This window comes from Pipistrellus kuhlii, unplaced genomic scaffold, assembly GCF_014108245.1.
Source record: "Pipistrellus kuhlii isolate mPipKuh1 unplaced genomic scaffold, mPipKuh1.p scaffold_m20_p_4, whole genome shotgun sequence".
Taxonomy (NCBI): Eukaryota; Metazoa; Chordata; class Mammalia; order Chiroptera; family Vespertilionidae; genus Pipistrellus; species Pipistrellus kuhlii.
In genome coordinates, this window is record NW_023425540.1 from 37,300,148 (window position 1) to 37,319,196 (window position 19,049).

Consider the following 19,049-nt stretch of genomic DNA (forward strand, 5'->3'; position numbering starts at 1 on the left):
CACGACCCCATACTGCAAGAATCACTGCTGAAAAACTACGCCAGTTGGAATGGGAAGTTCTCCCTCAACCTGCATATCCTCCTGATATTGCCCCTTCCGATTACCATTTGTTTCGTTCTTTGCAAAACTTTCTTCTTGGAAAAAAATGTAATAATGAAGAATGCCTCAAAAATGCATTGACCGAATTTTTTGCATCAAAATCACAAGAATTTTATTTTATTTTATTTTATTTTTTTTTTAAATATATTTTATTGATTTTGTACAGAGAGGAAGGGAGAGAGATAGAAAGTTAGAAACATCGATGAGAGAGAGTCATCGATCAGCTGCCTCTTGCACACCCCCTACCGGGGATATGCCCGCAACCAAGGTACATGCCCTTGACCGGAATCGAACCCGGGACCTTTCAGTCCCCAAGCCGACGCTCTATCCATTGAGCCAAACCGGTCCCGGCAAAATCACAAGAATTTTAAAACAGAGGGATTAAAATGCTTCCTGAGCATTGGGCACAAGTAGTAGAAAACAACGGCAACTATATTGTTGATTAAATTTTGTTGTATTGTTTAAATAAATTCGATTTAAAAAGTATTAGAAAACGACATTAATTATTACTAGACCTAATATATCTACTTAAATATATATATATATATATATTTCAGAAAGGAAGGACAATTCTCAGAGACAGAGAGATGGAAATATCAATGATGAAATCATTGATCAGCTGCCTCCTGCACACCCCCCATTAGGTACTGAGCCCAAAACCCGGGCATGTGCCTTGACTTTCTGGTTGATAGGTTAATGTTCAACCACTGTCCCACACTGGCCAAGCTAATTTACATAACTTTAGAGTAGCCAAGCCAGTCATAAAGTCATTACAATCATAATATTCTAGGTATTATTTTAGTGAACACAAGGAGTAAAGGCTTAACAATGTTTTTACTTATACATGGGAAAGTAAGCAGTGATTCCTCATATTTACCAATATATAAGAAACTCAACAGTATACATAGGTTTCCTTTTACTGTTTTTGAAAAGTAACTCAGTACATAAAGAAATCTAAATAACATTTGGAAATGATTAACTGATTCATATCAAAGATTAACTTAAAATGCAAAGATAAAATCTAAATCATGGAAATATACTCAGATTATCTGTAATTATTTGGTCATAAATCTTGTACACCAATCAGCAAAAGCAACAATAACTAAAGTCATATCATAAGTGGAGATAAATTTGAGGAGTCAACCTGAAAATTCTGAATGGCCAACATCAGCTTATAGAGAGTGAGTATGGGTAGACCAAGAAGGCAGAAAGAGAGGGAAACAACTGAGAGACATACAGCAAAGACAAAAAGAGAGAAAGATGAACACTGATGGAGAGGCAGGAGAGAATGACAGACACAAACAAGCAGAAGGTGACTAATCGATATGTTTCTTTCACATCAATATTTCTCTCTGTCTTTCCCTGTCTCTTCCACTCTCTCTAAAAATCGATGGAAAAAATTGCCTCTGGTGAGGATTAAAAAAATAATAACAATTAATCAATTAATTTTAATTAATTGAATTAATTTAATTCAATTAATTAATTAAAATATTTACTGGTTTCCCCTGTACTAGTAGGACACGGTCCACAGTATTTGCCACTCAAGTCCTGACCTGGCCTACCTGTCCAAACCATTTTAAGTGTGCTGAAAGCACCAAGCTGTTTCATGACTCTGATCTGCTGCTCTCCTCTTTCCTCCTCCTGTACAGGAAACCACTCCTTAGAAGTCCATAGTCAGGAGTCTTATCCTTGATGAAACTTTCTCTGACCTCTCTCCTCCTACTGCAGACTTTCAAAAACTTTCTCCTCTGGAGTTTCACTGTATCTCAGTACTTCTATTATAGCATCTACCAAATACTATTTCATTATTTTATGTTTTTCTCCCCTACTAGATTAGAATATCATCTCTTTGCACAACTACCATACCATCTATTGAAGAACCTTAAAGAAATAGGCACCTAGTAATTGTTAGATAGACTAATGTGTAAACAGACTTTAGCCACTTCATCAGAGTAAAGAAGAAAGTAGGTAGAAGTAAGGTCTAGCCTCTTACCTGTTTGGAGTTGGTTAAATACAATTTTGCTCCCAAATTTAAAATCTGCAGTTTTACAAGGTCATCTTCATTTGTGAAGCTTTTAGCCATCTTCCTCAAAACATCAGGGGCAATTTTAGGAACTCGTTCACAGTTTTCTCCAATTAGCCAAAGAATACTTGCTCTAGCCACAGGGACCTAATGTTAGAAATAGACAATATGGTTACAAATAAGATAAGCATGCTCTCCTTAACATTAACATAGAAAAGTCTTTAAGTATTACCAAGGTGTTACATCTATCAATTCATTTAATGTATATCCAGGACGTGCTCCTATATTTATGGATTTTCTTTAGTTATCAAAAAATAAACACACAGGAAATCACAAAACTGATTTCAGGATAATGTCTTAGAAAAGATTCATAGAGAAAAAGTCACTGGTCTAGAATCTTGATTCTAGCAGAGATCTGCAAATTCTTGGACTGAATCTGGCTGGCCATGCCCATTTGTTTATGTGCTGTTATTGCTGATTTTGTGCTGTATGAGCAGAGGTGAGTGTCTGCCACAAAGTCCATAAGAACAGCAGTTTAGAGAAAAAGTTTGCGGAGCTCTGCTCTGGGGCATTTATTTACAAACCTTGATGCCCAGAAAAATCATCTAGGGTTCCTAATAAAACTGCAGGGTTCTGGTATCGCTCCAAGATAGTTCTATGGTGGGGCCCAGGAATCCACATTTTTATGAAGCATCACGGATGATTACTGAGACAGATGGTCTGTCTGCAAACCATGCTTTGAGAGTCATGAATAACATAGAAAAAAGAATAGATCCACTACAGGCTTTGATTCCAACTGTTATGTCCTCTATTTACAGCACTGGGAATATATAAAACTGGTAAGATCATCAAGATTTGGATTACAAAGTCATTAATCCTAGTCTATTATTTGATCACCAACAAAAGAAATAGGAATAACAAATTTGTCCAATATTGTATTTTGGCATTAAATATTTTTAATAATGAAATTTTTTAAAATAATGTACATTTTTACATAATTTGTTTCTTAAAAATTACTGCTTTGTAACAAATTGGAAACCTTCCATCAACACCATTAAGACCATTATTTTAGAGTATGTACATTAGTTTTATTTCTATCTGTTTACTTGTATTATCCCCTATTCCAAAAGGAATTTGAATGGGTGTGTAAATTAGTTTCTGTGAACATTTTCACCTAGTATGGAAAATTTGCTTTTTATAAGAAATGAAAAAGCCAATAACTATCATTAAGAGAGAGCATCACAAGAATAGATAACATTCTTTTTAAAAAGACCTTTTCCAATTCCTCAAATAAAGCCCTAATATTTCCATTACAGTTTCACAGCTGCACATATAACTGTTAAAGAAGAAAGTGAGAACAAGGACCGCTGCACAGCTAAAATTTTATCACAATATCCACCATCTCAAATTATTTCAAAACACCCATTTTATGAAATAACATAAAATTATTAATACTCCTAAGTTGCGTCTTTCACCAGAATGAGAATGAGGAAATCAAAAAGGCTTTAAAATAAAAATATATACTTGCAAATAGTATGATAACAGGATCATTTTAAATTAACATTAAAGTAAATTTAGTAAACAAGAAATCAGCATATTTATGCAATTAAGTGTAAATATTAAGATAAATGTTAAGTACAATATTAAATGCTATTGTAAATCCATTTATGCAGTATGATAAAACTGATATCCTTACTGTGTGTATACTAATTTCTCCTGTTCCAAAGGTTACACTGCATTACAACCTTACTCCCAATCTTTTATTTTAAATTGGGCTACAGAATAATATAATTGAGTGGTACATTAAATTTCCTGGTATGAAGCAATTCAAGGTGCCTGCCATTGTGAAAGGTATCTCTAAATAAGAATATATGGGTAACTTCAGATTTCAGTTATGCTAGGTTTGTTTTTCTTAAATATTTTATTACATATTGCTAGTGTAAAAATTAGAATTTTATGACATATAAAAATCTAATACCCCACTTTAAGTAAATTTCTTCTGTAATACACTTATAATTCTTTTGTGCAATTAAAAAGGCAGTCCCAAAGTTGTGTTTTGTCTTTTTCCCCAAAAAGTTTTAAGAAATTGTTTATATTCCTATTCATTAATAAACTAAGATTATTATTATTTTTTAATACTCACTTAAGGATGTGTTTTTATTGATTTTTTTTTTTTTTTTTGAGAGAGAAAGGAAAAGAGAGATGGAAACATTGATATGAGAGAGAACATCTATCGGTTGCCACCCGTATGTGCCCCAACTGGGGATTGAACCTGCAACCTAGGTTTGACAGGGAATCAAACCCACAGCTTTTTGTTGTACAGGATGACACTCTAACTAACTGAGCCACCAGCCAGTGCATCTATTCCTATTCATTAATATGCTAACATTAAAATAACAATGCAGCAGGAGGCAGGTGATTGTTTTCTCTCATCAATGTCTCTCTTCCTCTTCCTCTCTCTCTAAAATCAATAAAAACATATTTTTAAAAATAACCCAAAAAAACCCTTATAATTACATACATTTAAAACACAACTCATTGAAAACATTAAAAATTAATAAATTCTCATGTTCACAATGAAAACCTGAAGGTAGTGGTGGTGCTTTGGGGGAGGGAGGGTGGGAGCTAATAAAATTAAGTAAACACTTTGATAACTTAGAAAACTTCTCCATGACAAGAAATAATATCAATATCAATATGCCAAACTTTTAGTGATGGCATTTTGTTAAAAAGCTTAGGAAATTGACAAACCCAATGTTTCTGTGCATGTGGAGGGAATCAGAATCCTAAGATTTCATATTTCAGCCTTCTTTCTCTCCCAACTAAGTATAGTACTCTCATATATACCAATGACACTGATACTATGACTCCATGGCCACTATATTCAAAGATTTGAAGCAAGGGACAAAAGAGCAAGTAAGAAAATTAACCACTTTTGTTCACTGTGACCTTTTCAACTACAGAATATATAGAAACGCTGAATTAAAACCAAACTAATAACACACATATATGTAGTTGATGAAATACTTTCATTATGAATCTCTGCTTTTCAATATTTTCAAGGACAAACTAGATTGTAAATGACTTTGCCTGATGCTTTATTCTAAATGCCTTGAACATGTGGTTAAGTGCACTTTTTAAACTTCTACCAGAATGCAGTTTTCCACTGCCATTTTAACCCATTAACTTGGCTGGAAAACAAATAATGATTCCTAGCTCACCACAGCCATTAAGAAAGACATGTAGGAAGATTTTACAGATCACTCTGTAAGCAGTTAGTTTAAAAGCTACTGTGTTTCTACACCAGCCATTGCACAGTACAACAGTTTAAATACTGCAAAAATAATAATTTTATTTATTTAAATTTATCAAAGGCAAAATCAGTACACATCTAAATAAACTGCATACAAACAGCAAATTAGATCCAAAATTCTATACCTGGACTCAATATGTATTAAAATTTAAGTCTAAAGGAAGCTGGGTTAACATGCAAAATGGCAGGCATTCAGGGAGGCAACTGGACAAGAAGCACAGAAAAATGTCTTTCAACTGTTTTTTTATGACATGAAATCCTTGTCTGTCCCATTAAACAATATGTAAAATCCTGTTAGAACAATCCTCTGGTAGTATGCATTTTATTCTGGAAGAACTTTGCTCCCAAAGCAATATTTACTACAAGTAAAAGATTCTCCAAAGAATAAAATATTCACAATAAGAATAAATAAGGTGACTGAACTATCAACATACATCTATTCAATTAAAATAAAATTTAAAAGTAGAATTTAAATTTTAGTGTTTACATTTTCAGCTATGTTACTAGATAACAAATGGGATGAAAAGTTTTGAATACAGTAAAATCTGTGTTCCCTTTTTAAAAAATATAATTATTATAATGTTTATATTAAATATTAAATATAAATAATATTAATATTTATAGCTAATGAGCTCTTACTATATACCTGGCACTGTTTTTAAGGACTTCACCCATTTTTCTCAATCAGTTATTACAAAAGCCCTTGGAAGTAGGCTCTACCATTATCCCTACTTGGTATATGAGGAAACCAGGAACAAAGGGGTTAGGAACTTGCCCAACATCTCATAGCTTGTCAGTGGTAGAATTAAGACTGGAATTCCAAGCCTGAATCCAGAGTTCACCAAAGCAACTGGGCAGACAAAAAAGAGTGTGCAATACAGAAAAAAATATGAGCCAGCAAGGCAAGAAGACCGGTTCCTGCTCCCAGACTGATTGTGTATATTATGGAGACAAAAAATTCCACTTCATTGGGTCTGTTTACTCATTAATCAAACCAAGGCTCACCTCCATTCTTCCGCCACTCTCTGCAATGGCTCTCTATGGCCTTCTGCAGCTTCCCGAAAGCCAGGGAGGGTTCTAGGTCAATCTCTAGACTACTCCTGTGCCTATGCATGATGGGGCCTTTTCTCACTTCTGTTCAACTCTTGCTTTATGAATTAGTAAGGTGGCCCAGGGTGAAAAGAGGTCTGTCTCCTCCTCCACTTTGTTCCCCTCCTCTCAGAGGGGAGACGAGCCAGGAGTCACTAAAAACAATCTCAATACTGTCATTTCAGTTTGACTAAAACCACAGGGGTTTAAGATACTATTCTTGAATTTAGGGTGAAATAGGTAGAGATTCCGAAGAAAGAGCTCTCATTGAAAGCACTGAGACTATGCCACTCATTTTAAAATCACTTGCCGATATTTAAGTTATCCAGTATTTGATGAGATTAATAAAACCCTGCTTTCCTTTCCATGTGGCTATTGTCCTTATGTGAATAACTCTTGACAGATCAGAGATTGTGGAACTTCATACACCCCTCTTTCCTGACCTTAAAGCTGTTGCCTGCTAATCCGTCAGCACCTCCTTCTGGAGTGACTTGTGCCTCCCAATTGTTTCAGGGTGTGCATCACAAACTGTCTTCCCTTGTCTCACTTCAAGCACTTCAGCTTCCTCAGATAATGTTAAGTAACAACACATCATCATCTTTTCATTTTCTAAAAGTTCAAGTTTTTACTATAGAATTGCATATAGTTTTCTTTGTAATTATTTCAATCTCTCCTATATCACAATCCCAATTTATCTATTTTTGCTTTCTCTCTTTACCTTATCAGACTCAGGAAGGGTTTACTATTTTATTATCTTTCCAAAGGACCAGACTTAACATATATTTATCAGTTTCAACTTTTTTAATATACTATTTTACAAAAATCAACTTTGATCCTGCCTAAGTTTTATGCTTTGTTCCATTGTTTTGTGGGTGTGTTTTTTTGTTTTTTTTCAAATTTGTTTGGACAAATACAAATTCTTTTATTTCTAATCTCTTTATTTAAAAAATGGTAGCAATTAGCCACATCCCACACAGTTTGTAGTATGTTCTTTTTCTGTGTTTCATGGAGAGCTTGTATTTATTCTCTTAACTTTTCCTTTGTTCTAAAAGTGTCTTTTCTGCCGATACTGGTTTGGCTCAGTGGTAGAGAGTCGGTCTGCGGACTGAAAGGTCCCAGGTTCGATTCCGGTAAGGGGCATGTATGTTAGTTGTGGGCACATCTTCAATAGGGGGTGTGTAAGAGGCAGCCGGTCAATGTTTCTCTCTCATCGATGTTTCTAGCTCTCTATCTCTCTCCCTTCCTCTCTGTGGAAAATCAAATAAATATATATATATTTTAAATAAAATAATAAAATAAAAGTGTCTTTTTCTTTTTCTTTTTAAAAATATATTTTATTGATTTTTTTCAGAGAGGGAGGGAGAGGGATAAAGAGCTAGAAACATTGATGAGAGAGAAACATCGACCGGCTGCCTCCTACACACCCCTATTGGGGATGTGCCTGCAACCAAGGTACATGCCCTTGACCAGAATCGAACCTGGGACCTTTCAGTCCACAGACCGACGCTCTATCCATTGAGCCAAACCGGTTTCGGCTAAAAGTGTCTTTTCTTCCTTCACATCTGGTCCGGTATGCTTTTAAATGATTTAATTCTAACTAAAACTTAAATCTTTTAAATTTTCTTATGTCCAACTACACTTTTAAATTTTCTATGGATATACCCATAAAAGTGGGTATTATTTGTTCAAGAGATATAAGGTTTTAGCTAGACTTACTAAATCAAGCATTTAGTCTATTATTTAATTTCCCTATGACCTTACGACTATATCTTCCTTAAAATCTCCTAGGTATATCTTATATGAGAGAACTATATTCAAGTCACCTACCAAAACTGTATTTTATATTTGTCCTTATATTTCCTATAGACTTTTCCTTTACGTATTTATGTAGTTGCCATATTTTTTTGTGTGCAGATAGGTTTATGCTTCTTAGTTTCTTTGTAAATTGTCCTATTTTTCATTTTCTGATGTTCCTTTTTATGTTGTTAAATGCTTTTAATTTTAAATCTCACTTCCTCATTTGTGTTCATTTAATATCTCTTTATCTTATTTCAACTCTTATCACTTGGATTATATTACTTAATTATAAATTAATTGTAGCTAGCTTTTGTTTTTCACTCCAATCTCTTTTTCAATGAGAGAATTCACTCCATTCATAGTTAGGGTAGAATATGTTTGACTTTTACTTTTAAAAATGTATTACCTTAAAATATTTATTTTATATTATTACTTTTTCCCCTTTATGAATTTGGTATTTCCACCATATTTTTATATTCCATTAATAATTATCTTCCGACAAAAAAATAAAAATAAAAACAGGCTTTGCTATATTGGATTCATAAGAAAATATTTAATTGGGCAATATTCTAACAACTATCGTAGAGAAAGTTGACATAATAAAATGGCCTCGTGTATGTATGTCTCTTCTTTGTCTTTCCCTATCTAGTAGTCCCCTATCTAGTTATTGGTTAGAAAAGTGATTCTTACTGAAGGATATACCACATCCCTAGAAGATATCTAAATATATGTAGGCATATTTGTGGTTGTTACAATGATTAAAAATTCTATTGTAATTTGATGCTAGGTATGCACAGATGCTAGATGTCCATTTCAGTGGACTTGAGGAAAAAGGTGTACCTTCTCAGCTCCCATCAGTAGATAACTGACAAATAATGTCAAACATCTGCTCCATATTTGGGCAAACAAGGGCCATGTCCATCTAATGTCCAATTTGTCAATGATTTAGGACAACAGGCCAGGTCAGTGAGTAGGACAGTGAATTGAATGAGAGAGAGAGAGAGAGAGAGAGAGAGAGAGAGAGAGAGAGAGAAGAAATGGAAGATAAACAGCATAATGTATTAGTTATGAAAGCAGATCTACTAGCTATGTGAGCTTAGGCAAGTTGTTCAACCTATGTGTGCCTCAGCTCTCTCATGTAAAATGGGAATTCTAATAGAATCTACCTTGCATAATTGTTATTAAAATAATTAACATGCTTAGAATAGTACTTGGCATATGAACAGCATTATAAGAGTTCTGTTAAGTAAGTAAAATATAAAAGGGGCCACGAGATCACTTACTAAATTTAAACTTCATCAAGTGTGTCTTCTTTAAAGACATTAAATATATTCATCATAATAACAGCTTACATTACGCACTAAATGGTTCACATGCTTTGACTCATATTCTTCACAATAGGTCTGAAAGTTATTAGTATTTGTATTGTCCCCATTTTACAGATAAAAAAACTGAAGCAAAGAAGTCAGATAACTTGCTTAAATTCACATAGTAAAAGGTAGAGACTAAATTTAATCCCAAGCCATCCAGTTTTCCAATTCACTCTCTTAAGCCCTATACCTCACATATACAATCTTTATGAGAAGTTCTGAGTTTGATAATTAATCAACAATAAGAGTGGATATGAGGACAAAGGAATTCTCTGCTGAGAGATGTGGTAGAAACTCAAATGGTAAGTGACTACTGTTGAGTCTGATTCTCATCTTCAAGATATTGTATAATTACCCTAAAAGCTTTACTAACACTCTGGGGTAAGGGAAATTTTGCCATAAGAGACATTAAAAATTGGTAGGATCCAAACCTTGCCATCCATTACCTTTCACTACACAAATATGATCCCTCTGAATAGGCAAACTATAGATTAGCTAATCTTTAAAGAAGGAAATTATATACTCCCTAAAACACAACTCTTTCAGTTATAGAACATTAGTTATCAAACTATAATATTCAAGGAACAGGCATAGTAAAAGGCAAACACAATGGAGAAGAATTTGGGAAAAAATCAGGTAAAAGCCATAGAGAGCATATATTTTAAAAGGGAAGTGGTCAGTGATATCAAATGTTAACAAAAGATCAAGAAAGATATGGAAAGCAAATTATCTGCAGATTTAATAAGAGGGAGATAGTGGCCTTGGAAAAAGTAGGAATTGAAATCAGACTGTGATGTGTTGAAGAGTTGAGGTGAGGAAATAAAATTATTCTCAGATAATTTTTTTCAAAACTTTAAAGGGGAAAATGAAATAAGACACAGATAGTAACAGCTAACATGCACTATACCTATGTATTAAGAGCTTTACATGTCTATAATAATGAAAGAGTAATATGCTAATTAGACCGAATAGCCAAACCACCTTCTGGACGAAGCTGGGCTGCGAGGGCCAAGCCCCTTGCATGAATTTCATGGGTCAGACCTCTAGTATTAACTAATGAAATACAACAGTATAGGTTCTTCTACTATGACTATTGTACAGATGGGAAAAGTGAAGCAGAGATTATAAAGTAAGGACATGGAACTGGTAAATAATAAAACTAAGATTAATATTTATTTTTTAATTTAATTTTTAAACATAATTTCAGATTTATAAAAATAATGGTAAGAAGAGTAAAAGGAACTTCTGAATACCCTTTACCCAGATCCCCCAAAAGTTAACATTTCACTATATTTGTTCTAGCTTTCTCTCTGCATATACAAGTACATTTTGGTTTCTGAATAGATAAAAATTGTAGACATGCCCTTTAACCTCAAAATACTTCAGTGTGAACTTCCTAATAAATGTTTTTACATAACCACAGTAAAATTATTTAAAAATCAGGAAATTAAACCATCAACCAGTACTATTATCTAATCTACAGATTTGATTGAGATTTTGTCAATTATCCCTATACAAACCTTTATAGCAAAAGAAAATCCCCATTTATTTTAACAAAAGGATAATATACTGAGTAAAATTCAGTTTATCCAGTAAAAATTGGTACTCACAGTAATACTGTCCAAGAGTTTGGCCATATGTTTAATAATTTCACCATGTTGTGCAGGTTGCATTTGCAGTAATTTCTTAATAACAACGACACTTTCAGCAACAACTATTTCTAAAAAAGAGATTATTCATATTAAACACATATAATTCAATTAAATTCAAATTAGCAAAATATTCTACATGTCTTAAACGACTAGGTGAAAACTACAACCATGAATGTACTTTGAAATTTTTGCGGTGAATATCCATCTTAAATAGAAGAGTATACTTTAACTTCTACCATGTTATTATCTCTTGGCTTATGATATTCCTTTCTAATCTCTGCTTCTTTAAATCGTAAACAAAATGATATATTTATTTTCCTACTCACAATTAACATATGGTAGGTATCTTAGTATCATTATTTTATTTTTTAATTACAGTTGACATACAATATTATATTTGTTTCAGGTGTACAACATAGTGATTAGGTATTTACATATCTTACAAAGTGATCACCCTGGTAAGTCTGACATCAGACATAGTTATTACAATATTCCCTATGTTATATTTGATATACCTGTGACTATTTTATAACTCCAATTTGCATATTTTAATCCCTTCCTCCAATCCAATTCCCATTTGTTGACCCTTTGTATCTATGAGTTTGTTTCTGTTTTGTTCCTTTATTTTGGGGTGTTTGTGTGTGTGTGTGTGTGTGTGTGTGTGTGTGTGTGTGTGTGTGTGTGTGTGTGTGTATGTGTGTGTGTATGTTTAAGATTTTACATGTAAGGGAAATCATATGGTGTCTTTCTCTGTCTGACTTATTTCACTTGGCATAAAGAATCAGGTATTATGGGCTAATAATCATTATGCAACCATAACTAGACAATACAATTTAAATTTCTTAATATAAAAAGTGTAGAAAAAAATCATGGTTCTAAAGAGTTTTGGTTTACCAAAAACAAAAGCCTAAAAACATTAAAATAACAATGTTTTCATGATTAAAGCCTCCTACTTTTAAGAGTGGTTATAAATTATATTAGTCTCCCATTACCTATTTATAAAGTAATCTATTGCTCCTTTAAAAGTGCTACAGGGTAGACTATTCATCTTTTAAATCAAAGTCAATAAAAATATTTTTGAGAAATTAATGTGCTAGAAGCTAAAATAGAAAAATGTGCTTTTAAATTCACAGCTAGAAAATTTCATAAGAGAAAAAAGGGTCAAAATATAAAATTGAAAAATCTTGAATATATTTTGTACTGAAAAGAACAAATTTGTGTTCTAACTGATTTGTGGTGCTTTGTTATATGTAATTAAATTTTAAAATAACTACATGGTAAGCCATGGTTTAAAATTGTAATTTTAAATACAACCCAAGTATTGTGTCTTATTTGATCAAAAAGAAAGTCATTATTAAAGATGTAAGAAAATAAAAACAAGTTTTTGAACTCATATTTTAAAGTGTGATATAGAAATAGATAAAAAGGATATTAAAAGTAGAAAATAGATAAAATGTATAGTTAGCATCCTATTTTCTTTAGTTACCTTCTACAGTCAATTTGTTTAAGAATCTATCTACCTGATAATTTACATTACTACAGTTATTTAGAGATTTACTTCTACATGTAGAAAAGTATTCTATCAATAACATCTTGAATTAACAGGTAAAAGATTATAATTTTATGTTTGCAATAAAAAACACTCTTGTTTGGGGATGAATTTTGTTTCAATTATCTTTTCATCATAAGAACTTATAACAATATTCCAGTTTTATAAAGAGATCTACATGTGGGGGAAAAAAGAGATAATTAGGAATAAAAGAGTTATTGTAGTGAAAAGCGATTTTTCAAATAAAATAATCAATTTGTTATATTTAAACTATGGTTGCTATGTCATATATGCCTGGGTCTAAATATGACATAATTTAGAATCCCACAAATAATTTCAATGATTTTACATTAAAAATTATGTTTTTCTTAAAAAGAATCTCATTTTAATCAAGTACATAATTATAATAAATATCCTCTACATAAACTATTTTAAAGGTGACAGCTGACTCATTTTTCTCTCTCCCCAAATGGCCTCATTTAATCTAAAGCCATACCATAGAAATAATTGACATTTTACCACAGTACAGTATCTAGATTATACATTTTACCATCTAGTTTTACAAAATATTTAAATATTGTAGGGCTTAAAAATATGAAACTCTTCCAAACTGATGTTATAAATCTAGGATTGATCTTGGATTTCTGGGAATAAACTTTGATGGTAACACATTCAACATACTTTTTGATCTAGCAACTTCTCCATGGCACAGAGTCATTTGCCTGCTTTTAGCACCCTCTGCAGGTGAACCAATATTATACATGGCTTACATGCCATTGAAAAGCAAAATAGAGCCTTTGAGACAGGGTACAATGAAGGAAATTAAATTGTGAAGAAATGAAACAAATTATACTTTTAGTTCTGTTCAGGCAAGACAGATATTATTTATAAGTTAATTACCCAATTTACTAAAAAAACAAAACAAAACTCTATGTGTGTTTCAAAGACAAAATGCTACTCATCATGACCATGCTACCAACATACAGGAAAAAATAAAATGCAAGCATACTCAAATGATAAATTACTTGAAAAACAAAATGAAACTGTCAACTTACCATCTTTGTTGGACAGCAGACACACCAGGCCATTGAGACATGTGTCAGTGACTTCTAAGATGTTTGTTGCACATCTGCCTATAGTTTGAATAGTGGCTGCTGCGAATTGCTTATCCTGGCTTTTTACGTAAGTCTAAAAATATTATTTCAATTAGTTTATACATTGGTACTATATCAAGTGAACAAAACATAATATAATAATGCCTGTTATATTAAGTTTTGTCAATACAAAAATTGCAGCATACATAATCTCATCTATAAGTACAATGGAAGAACTAAAAAATGACTTAGCTAAATTTAGTGTCTTTTTTACTTAAAGAATGTGCCTATAAAAGAGGTACATTTTCAAGCCAGATTCATTCACTTGTGGCTACCGTGGCTTATGACTCCAAAACACACAGTGGGGAGCAGTTACCCAAAGATAGCAATTAGTTTAAGTGCAAGGCTGAGATAGGATGAGAACTCTCTTTGGAGGTTTCAGATCATTTCAGTTCATTCATAGCATCTGTGAATTTATAGGGGGAAAAGGGGTTGATTTTTCAGAGACACTAAATCTAAAAATTGGGAGAAGAGGAAGAAAAAACCCTATATGCTTCCAGAAATATTTTACTTTTAAAATAGTATCTGAATAGTAGTAACTCCAAAATAATTACAGTGAACGACATTTCAATAAAGACTTTATAAATATTCAGTTTACAATAAAACAAAACACCATACTTTTAATAGATTTTCTTAAAAATAATTTTTAAAGATACAATGTAAACTAAATATTTATACAAACTTAAAAATAAATAATTCAATTATTTAACAACAGGAAATTAAAAGGTTTTTACAAAATTTATGATAGCCCAAAAGAATTTCATTTGGTTAAACTTTCCTAATTTAAAAACTCAGCTTTTATTCTTTACAGAAATGAAAGCACTTTTAACATGCACATTTATAATATATATAATAAAATTTAAAATCCAATATTCAACTGAAATCCCAAGCTCCAATGAGATATTCATGCTGTAGATTTAACACTGTGGTTTATCTAAAATGCAAAATAGAATAATACATTTAAATGGTGTCTAAATGATAAATCTAAGAATATCTAAAAACTTACAAATTTAGTGAAAATAGTAGCAAGAACATGATTAATTGTTGAAGAAATATATTAAACAAATGAAAGTCTCTAAGTTCCACTTAGGAAAGATCAATTATATTTAAAAACCATTACCCAGTTGATTACCTAATTTCCTCAACTAAAAATAAGAGTCTTTAGAAAAATTCACTATTTTACTCCAAAAAAATAAGAAAAAATACCTATCAACATAGCAAACACAAAAATAAGGTACAAAGAGAAAAAAATGAGAAAATGGATACTGAAGAAATAATATATTAAACAATGGACCTTCTTAAACATCTGATATTATTGTATATCATCAATATTCTGAAACAGGTCCAATGTGTCACCTCTATACAACTAACTCCATAAAATTATTCCTTCCCAATGACTGTTTTATTTAAACAATTACATATTTCAAAATTCAGAAAGACATATATTTAACTTTAAACTTAACAAATGTCAAGAATTAGCACTGTATACAAACCTGAAATTCTCGAAGAAGAGTTGATATGTTGGCTTCATTTGCCAAGTTTGTCAAAATTTCAAGCTACAGTAGAAAAAAAGAAGTAAACATTTTGAAACAAACAAAAAAGATGAATTTAATAAAGGCTAAGCATTTAATAGAAAGGTAACTTATGCTTTTAAAAGAAGTCACAGTTAGAAATGTTGTGAAACATTATAACCTTCAAGTGAATTTTGTCTCCCTACAGCTACATATATTTACAAAGTGCTGAACAAGTAATCACAAAATAGAGAATCCAACATTTTCCCTAATTGTTTGTCCTAACTTTTCTACAATTTATATCCAATTAACCTAAACAATTTAAGGTAGTTTGACTTTTTTTTCTGTTACTAAGAAAATTAGAAAACTGCCGCCCTCCATGTAATACCTCTGTGCTCCAGATTAATTGCCTTACTGTGTCTTCTTCATCCTACCACCCCTAATTCTTACACATTTTAATTATTCTGGATTTAGAGTTATAAGAAATATGCAATTAAAAGCCCATTTCCAATAGGCTCACTAAAAAGATGTTTTTACTCATAAAAAATAGCCAATTAATCTGAAGGAAAAAATGAAAAAGGAAAAAAGGAACAGAGAACAAATGGGACAAACAGAAAACAAAAAAGATATAGACATAAACACATTCATATCAATAATCACATTAAAAGTAAATGGTCCAAATATTACAATTAAAAGGCAGAAATTGTAGAAGTTCTTTATATATTCTAAATATCAGTCATTTTTCAGATATATGTATGGATATATTTTCTCCCAGATTATGGCTAGACTTTTCATTTTATTTTGATGAGGTCATTTAATTTTTCTGTACAACTTAAAAAACAATATCAACATAGAGAAAAGGTAAAAATAACTATTTTTTATCTGAAACATTTGAGACCATAGTTGCCAATTTGATATCACAGTGTCCCCAATTACTTCTATGCATATTTTCTACAAACAAGGACATATCCTACAGACCACAATACAACCAAGAAAATCAAGACATTTACATTGATACATCACATCTATGCGATTGTTACTCTCTATTTGTTTCACCAATTATCTCAATAATGTATAATAAAAATACCCAGTTTAATACCACACATTGCATTTGGATGTGTCTTAGAGTTTCTTATGATTAAACTCAGTTTCCATGTGAATAGCCAATAATTCTAATATTTAAAGTCCACCCTTTCCATATGGGTTTGTAATGACTCCTCTATTACACAGTACACTTTCATATACATTGATCTATTTTCCAGGTTTTCATTCTATTCCACTTCTTTTTCTGTTTTAATATCACATTGTTTTAATCCATACAGTGCTATATCCAAACTACACTCTATACTGTAGTTATCATTCCCTCAAAATAACTCTTATATTCCTTGTGTTAGCATGAACTGTGCCTATCTCCTACTTACAACTCTACAACCTCCCAATCAACCTACTAACCAACTACAAAATTCTCAAAAATGTTTTTTTAAAATAAACTCAAACATCATCTTTTTCACAAGTTTTTCTAAATCTTTCAGAGAAGACTTTTTTTTTTCACAGCACTCAATTCAAATCTCCATAATATCACAAACTGTTAAAATTATCTATTTACACATCTGTTTCATTCAGTATACTGTGCGTTATTCAGGATATAGGCAGTATGTTTTCACTTTGTAGTAAGATGTAGCACAGTTGCCGAAACTGGTTTGGCTCAGTGGGTAGAGTGTCTGTCTGCGGACTGAAGGGTCCTATGTTCGATCCCGGTCAAGGGCATGTACCTTGGTTGCGGACACATCCCCAGTAGGGGGTGTGCAAGAGGCAGCTGATCAATGATTCTCTCTCATTGATGTTTCTAACTATCCCTCTCTCTTCTTCTCTGTAAAAAATCAATAAAATTAAAAAATAAAATTAAAAAAAGATATAGCACAGTAACTAATACTAGGTGTACCAGTTAATAATGTGGATTTTTTTCAATAGAGTTACACGTATGTTGATATATATGCAATTTGATACATATGCTATTTTGGTGTATTGACAGCAAGCTTCAAAACTTCATATGTCAAATTTGCTGAATGTGTTAACATCATAGATATTTTTACGCTTAAAAAATGTCAAATTTCATGCCAAAAAAAGAGCATTTGTGGGAAATTTTAATTCATTACTTTATTTTGAAGAAAAGGTTATTGTATACTGCAGGAAGCTTATGGTGAACATGCTCCATTTCAAGATGCTTGTGAATACTGATTTAAACACTTTTTAAGTGATGATTTCTATGTGAAAGACAAAGAATGTCCAGGTCAACAGAAAAAGTTTGAAGACCAACAATTAAAAGCATTATTGAATGAAGATGCTTGTCAAACTCAAAAACAATTTGCAGAAAGATGAAACATTACTCAGCAAACAATTTCCGATCATTTACAAGCAATGGGAGAGATTTTAAAGGAAGGAAAATGGGTGCCACATCAAATGAACGAAAGACAAATGGAAAACCAAAAAGGCATCAGTAAAATGTTGCTTCCGTGGCACGAAAGAAAGTCTTTTTTGCATCGAATTGTGACTGGCGATGAAAAGTGCATTTATTTTGAGAGTCCCAAATGTACAAAATCATGGGTTGATCCAGGTCAACCATCAACATTGATTACAAGGCCAAATCACTTTGGAAAGAAAACAATGCTCTGCGTTTGGTGAGATCAGGAAGGTGTGGTGTATTATGAGCTTCTAAAACCAGGTGAAACCATTAATATTGATCACTACCAACAACAAATAATCAATTTGAACCAAGCTTTGATGGTGAAATGACCAGAATGGGCCAAAAGACTCAGCAAAGTAATTTTGCTTCATGATCACGCACCATCACACACTTCAAAACCAGTTAAAGACACCTTAAAAGATCTTGCCTGGGAAGTATTAACCCATCACTGTATTCACTAGACCTTGCTCCTTCAGATTACCACTTGTTCCGATTGATGGCACACACACTTTCTGAGCAGCACTTCAACATACAAAGAAGTGGAAAATCTGGACTCTGAATGGTTTGCCTCAAAACAAGAAAAGTTCTATTGGGATGGTATCCACAAATTACCTAAAGATGGGGGAAATGTGTAACTAGCAATGGACATTACTTTGCATAAAGCACTTTTGATGTTTCTCTTGAAATTAACATGTTTTCTTTTATTACAAAATCCACATTATTAACTAGTACACCTAGAATATAATAATGTAGTATAGGAAGTATAAAGAAAATCCCTAAATGATGGGTATTTAAAAAAAAGATTCCCATTTTACAGATGCTAGAATCTATAGCGGTATCTTCAAAGAAAACACATATTAGAGTATCTGAAAAATAAGAACATGCCTACCTTAAGTGTCTTGATCATAGTTGGATCAGTTGACCTAACATAGAAACTCTTCAGATAAGGTTCAAACATACCCTAAATGACAAAAATAAATATGCAAATACATTTAATGGTACTAATGCATTCATTTCTCTCTTAAATT

At 32.1% G+C, this 19,049-nt stretch overlaps 1 protein-coding gene across 10 annotated transcripts in view; it reads right to left on the minus strand.

Annotated features, from left to right (window-relative positions):
- The window catches only part of AP3B1 (adaptor related protein complex 3 subunit beta 1), a 185,934-nt gene that overhangs the window by 104,016 nt on the left and 62,869 nt on the right, over positions 1-19,049 (minus strand). For all 10 annotated transcript variants that reach the window (XR_004982833.2, XR_004982834.2, XM_045571657.1 and 7 more), the window contains 5 exons: positions 18,911-18,982; positions 15,540-15,602; positions 13,948-14,080; positions 11,302-11,411; positions 2,093-2,269 (listed from right to left, as the gene is read on the minus strand). Coding sequence is in view for 8 of the 10 variants with exons in the window: in XM_045571657.1 (XP_045427613.1) it covers positions 2,093-2,269; positions 11,302-11,411; positions 13,948-14,080; positions 15,540-15,602; positions 18,911-18,982 (555 nt within the window). In the remaining 2 variants the exon portion in view is untranslated. The remainder of the gene's footprint in view (positions 1-2,092; positions 2,270-11,301; positions 11,412-13,947; positions 14,081-15,539; positions 15,603-18,910; positions 18,983-19,049) is intronic.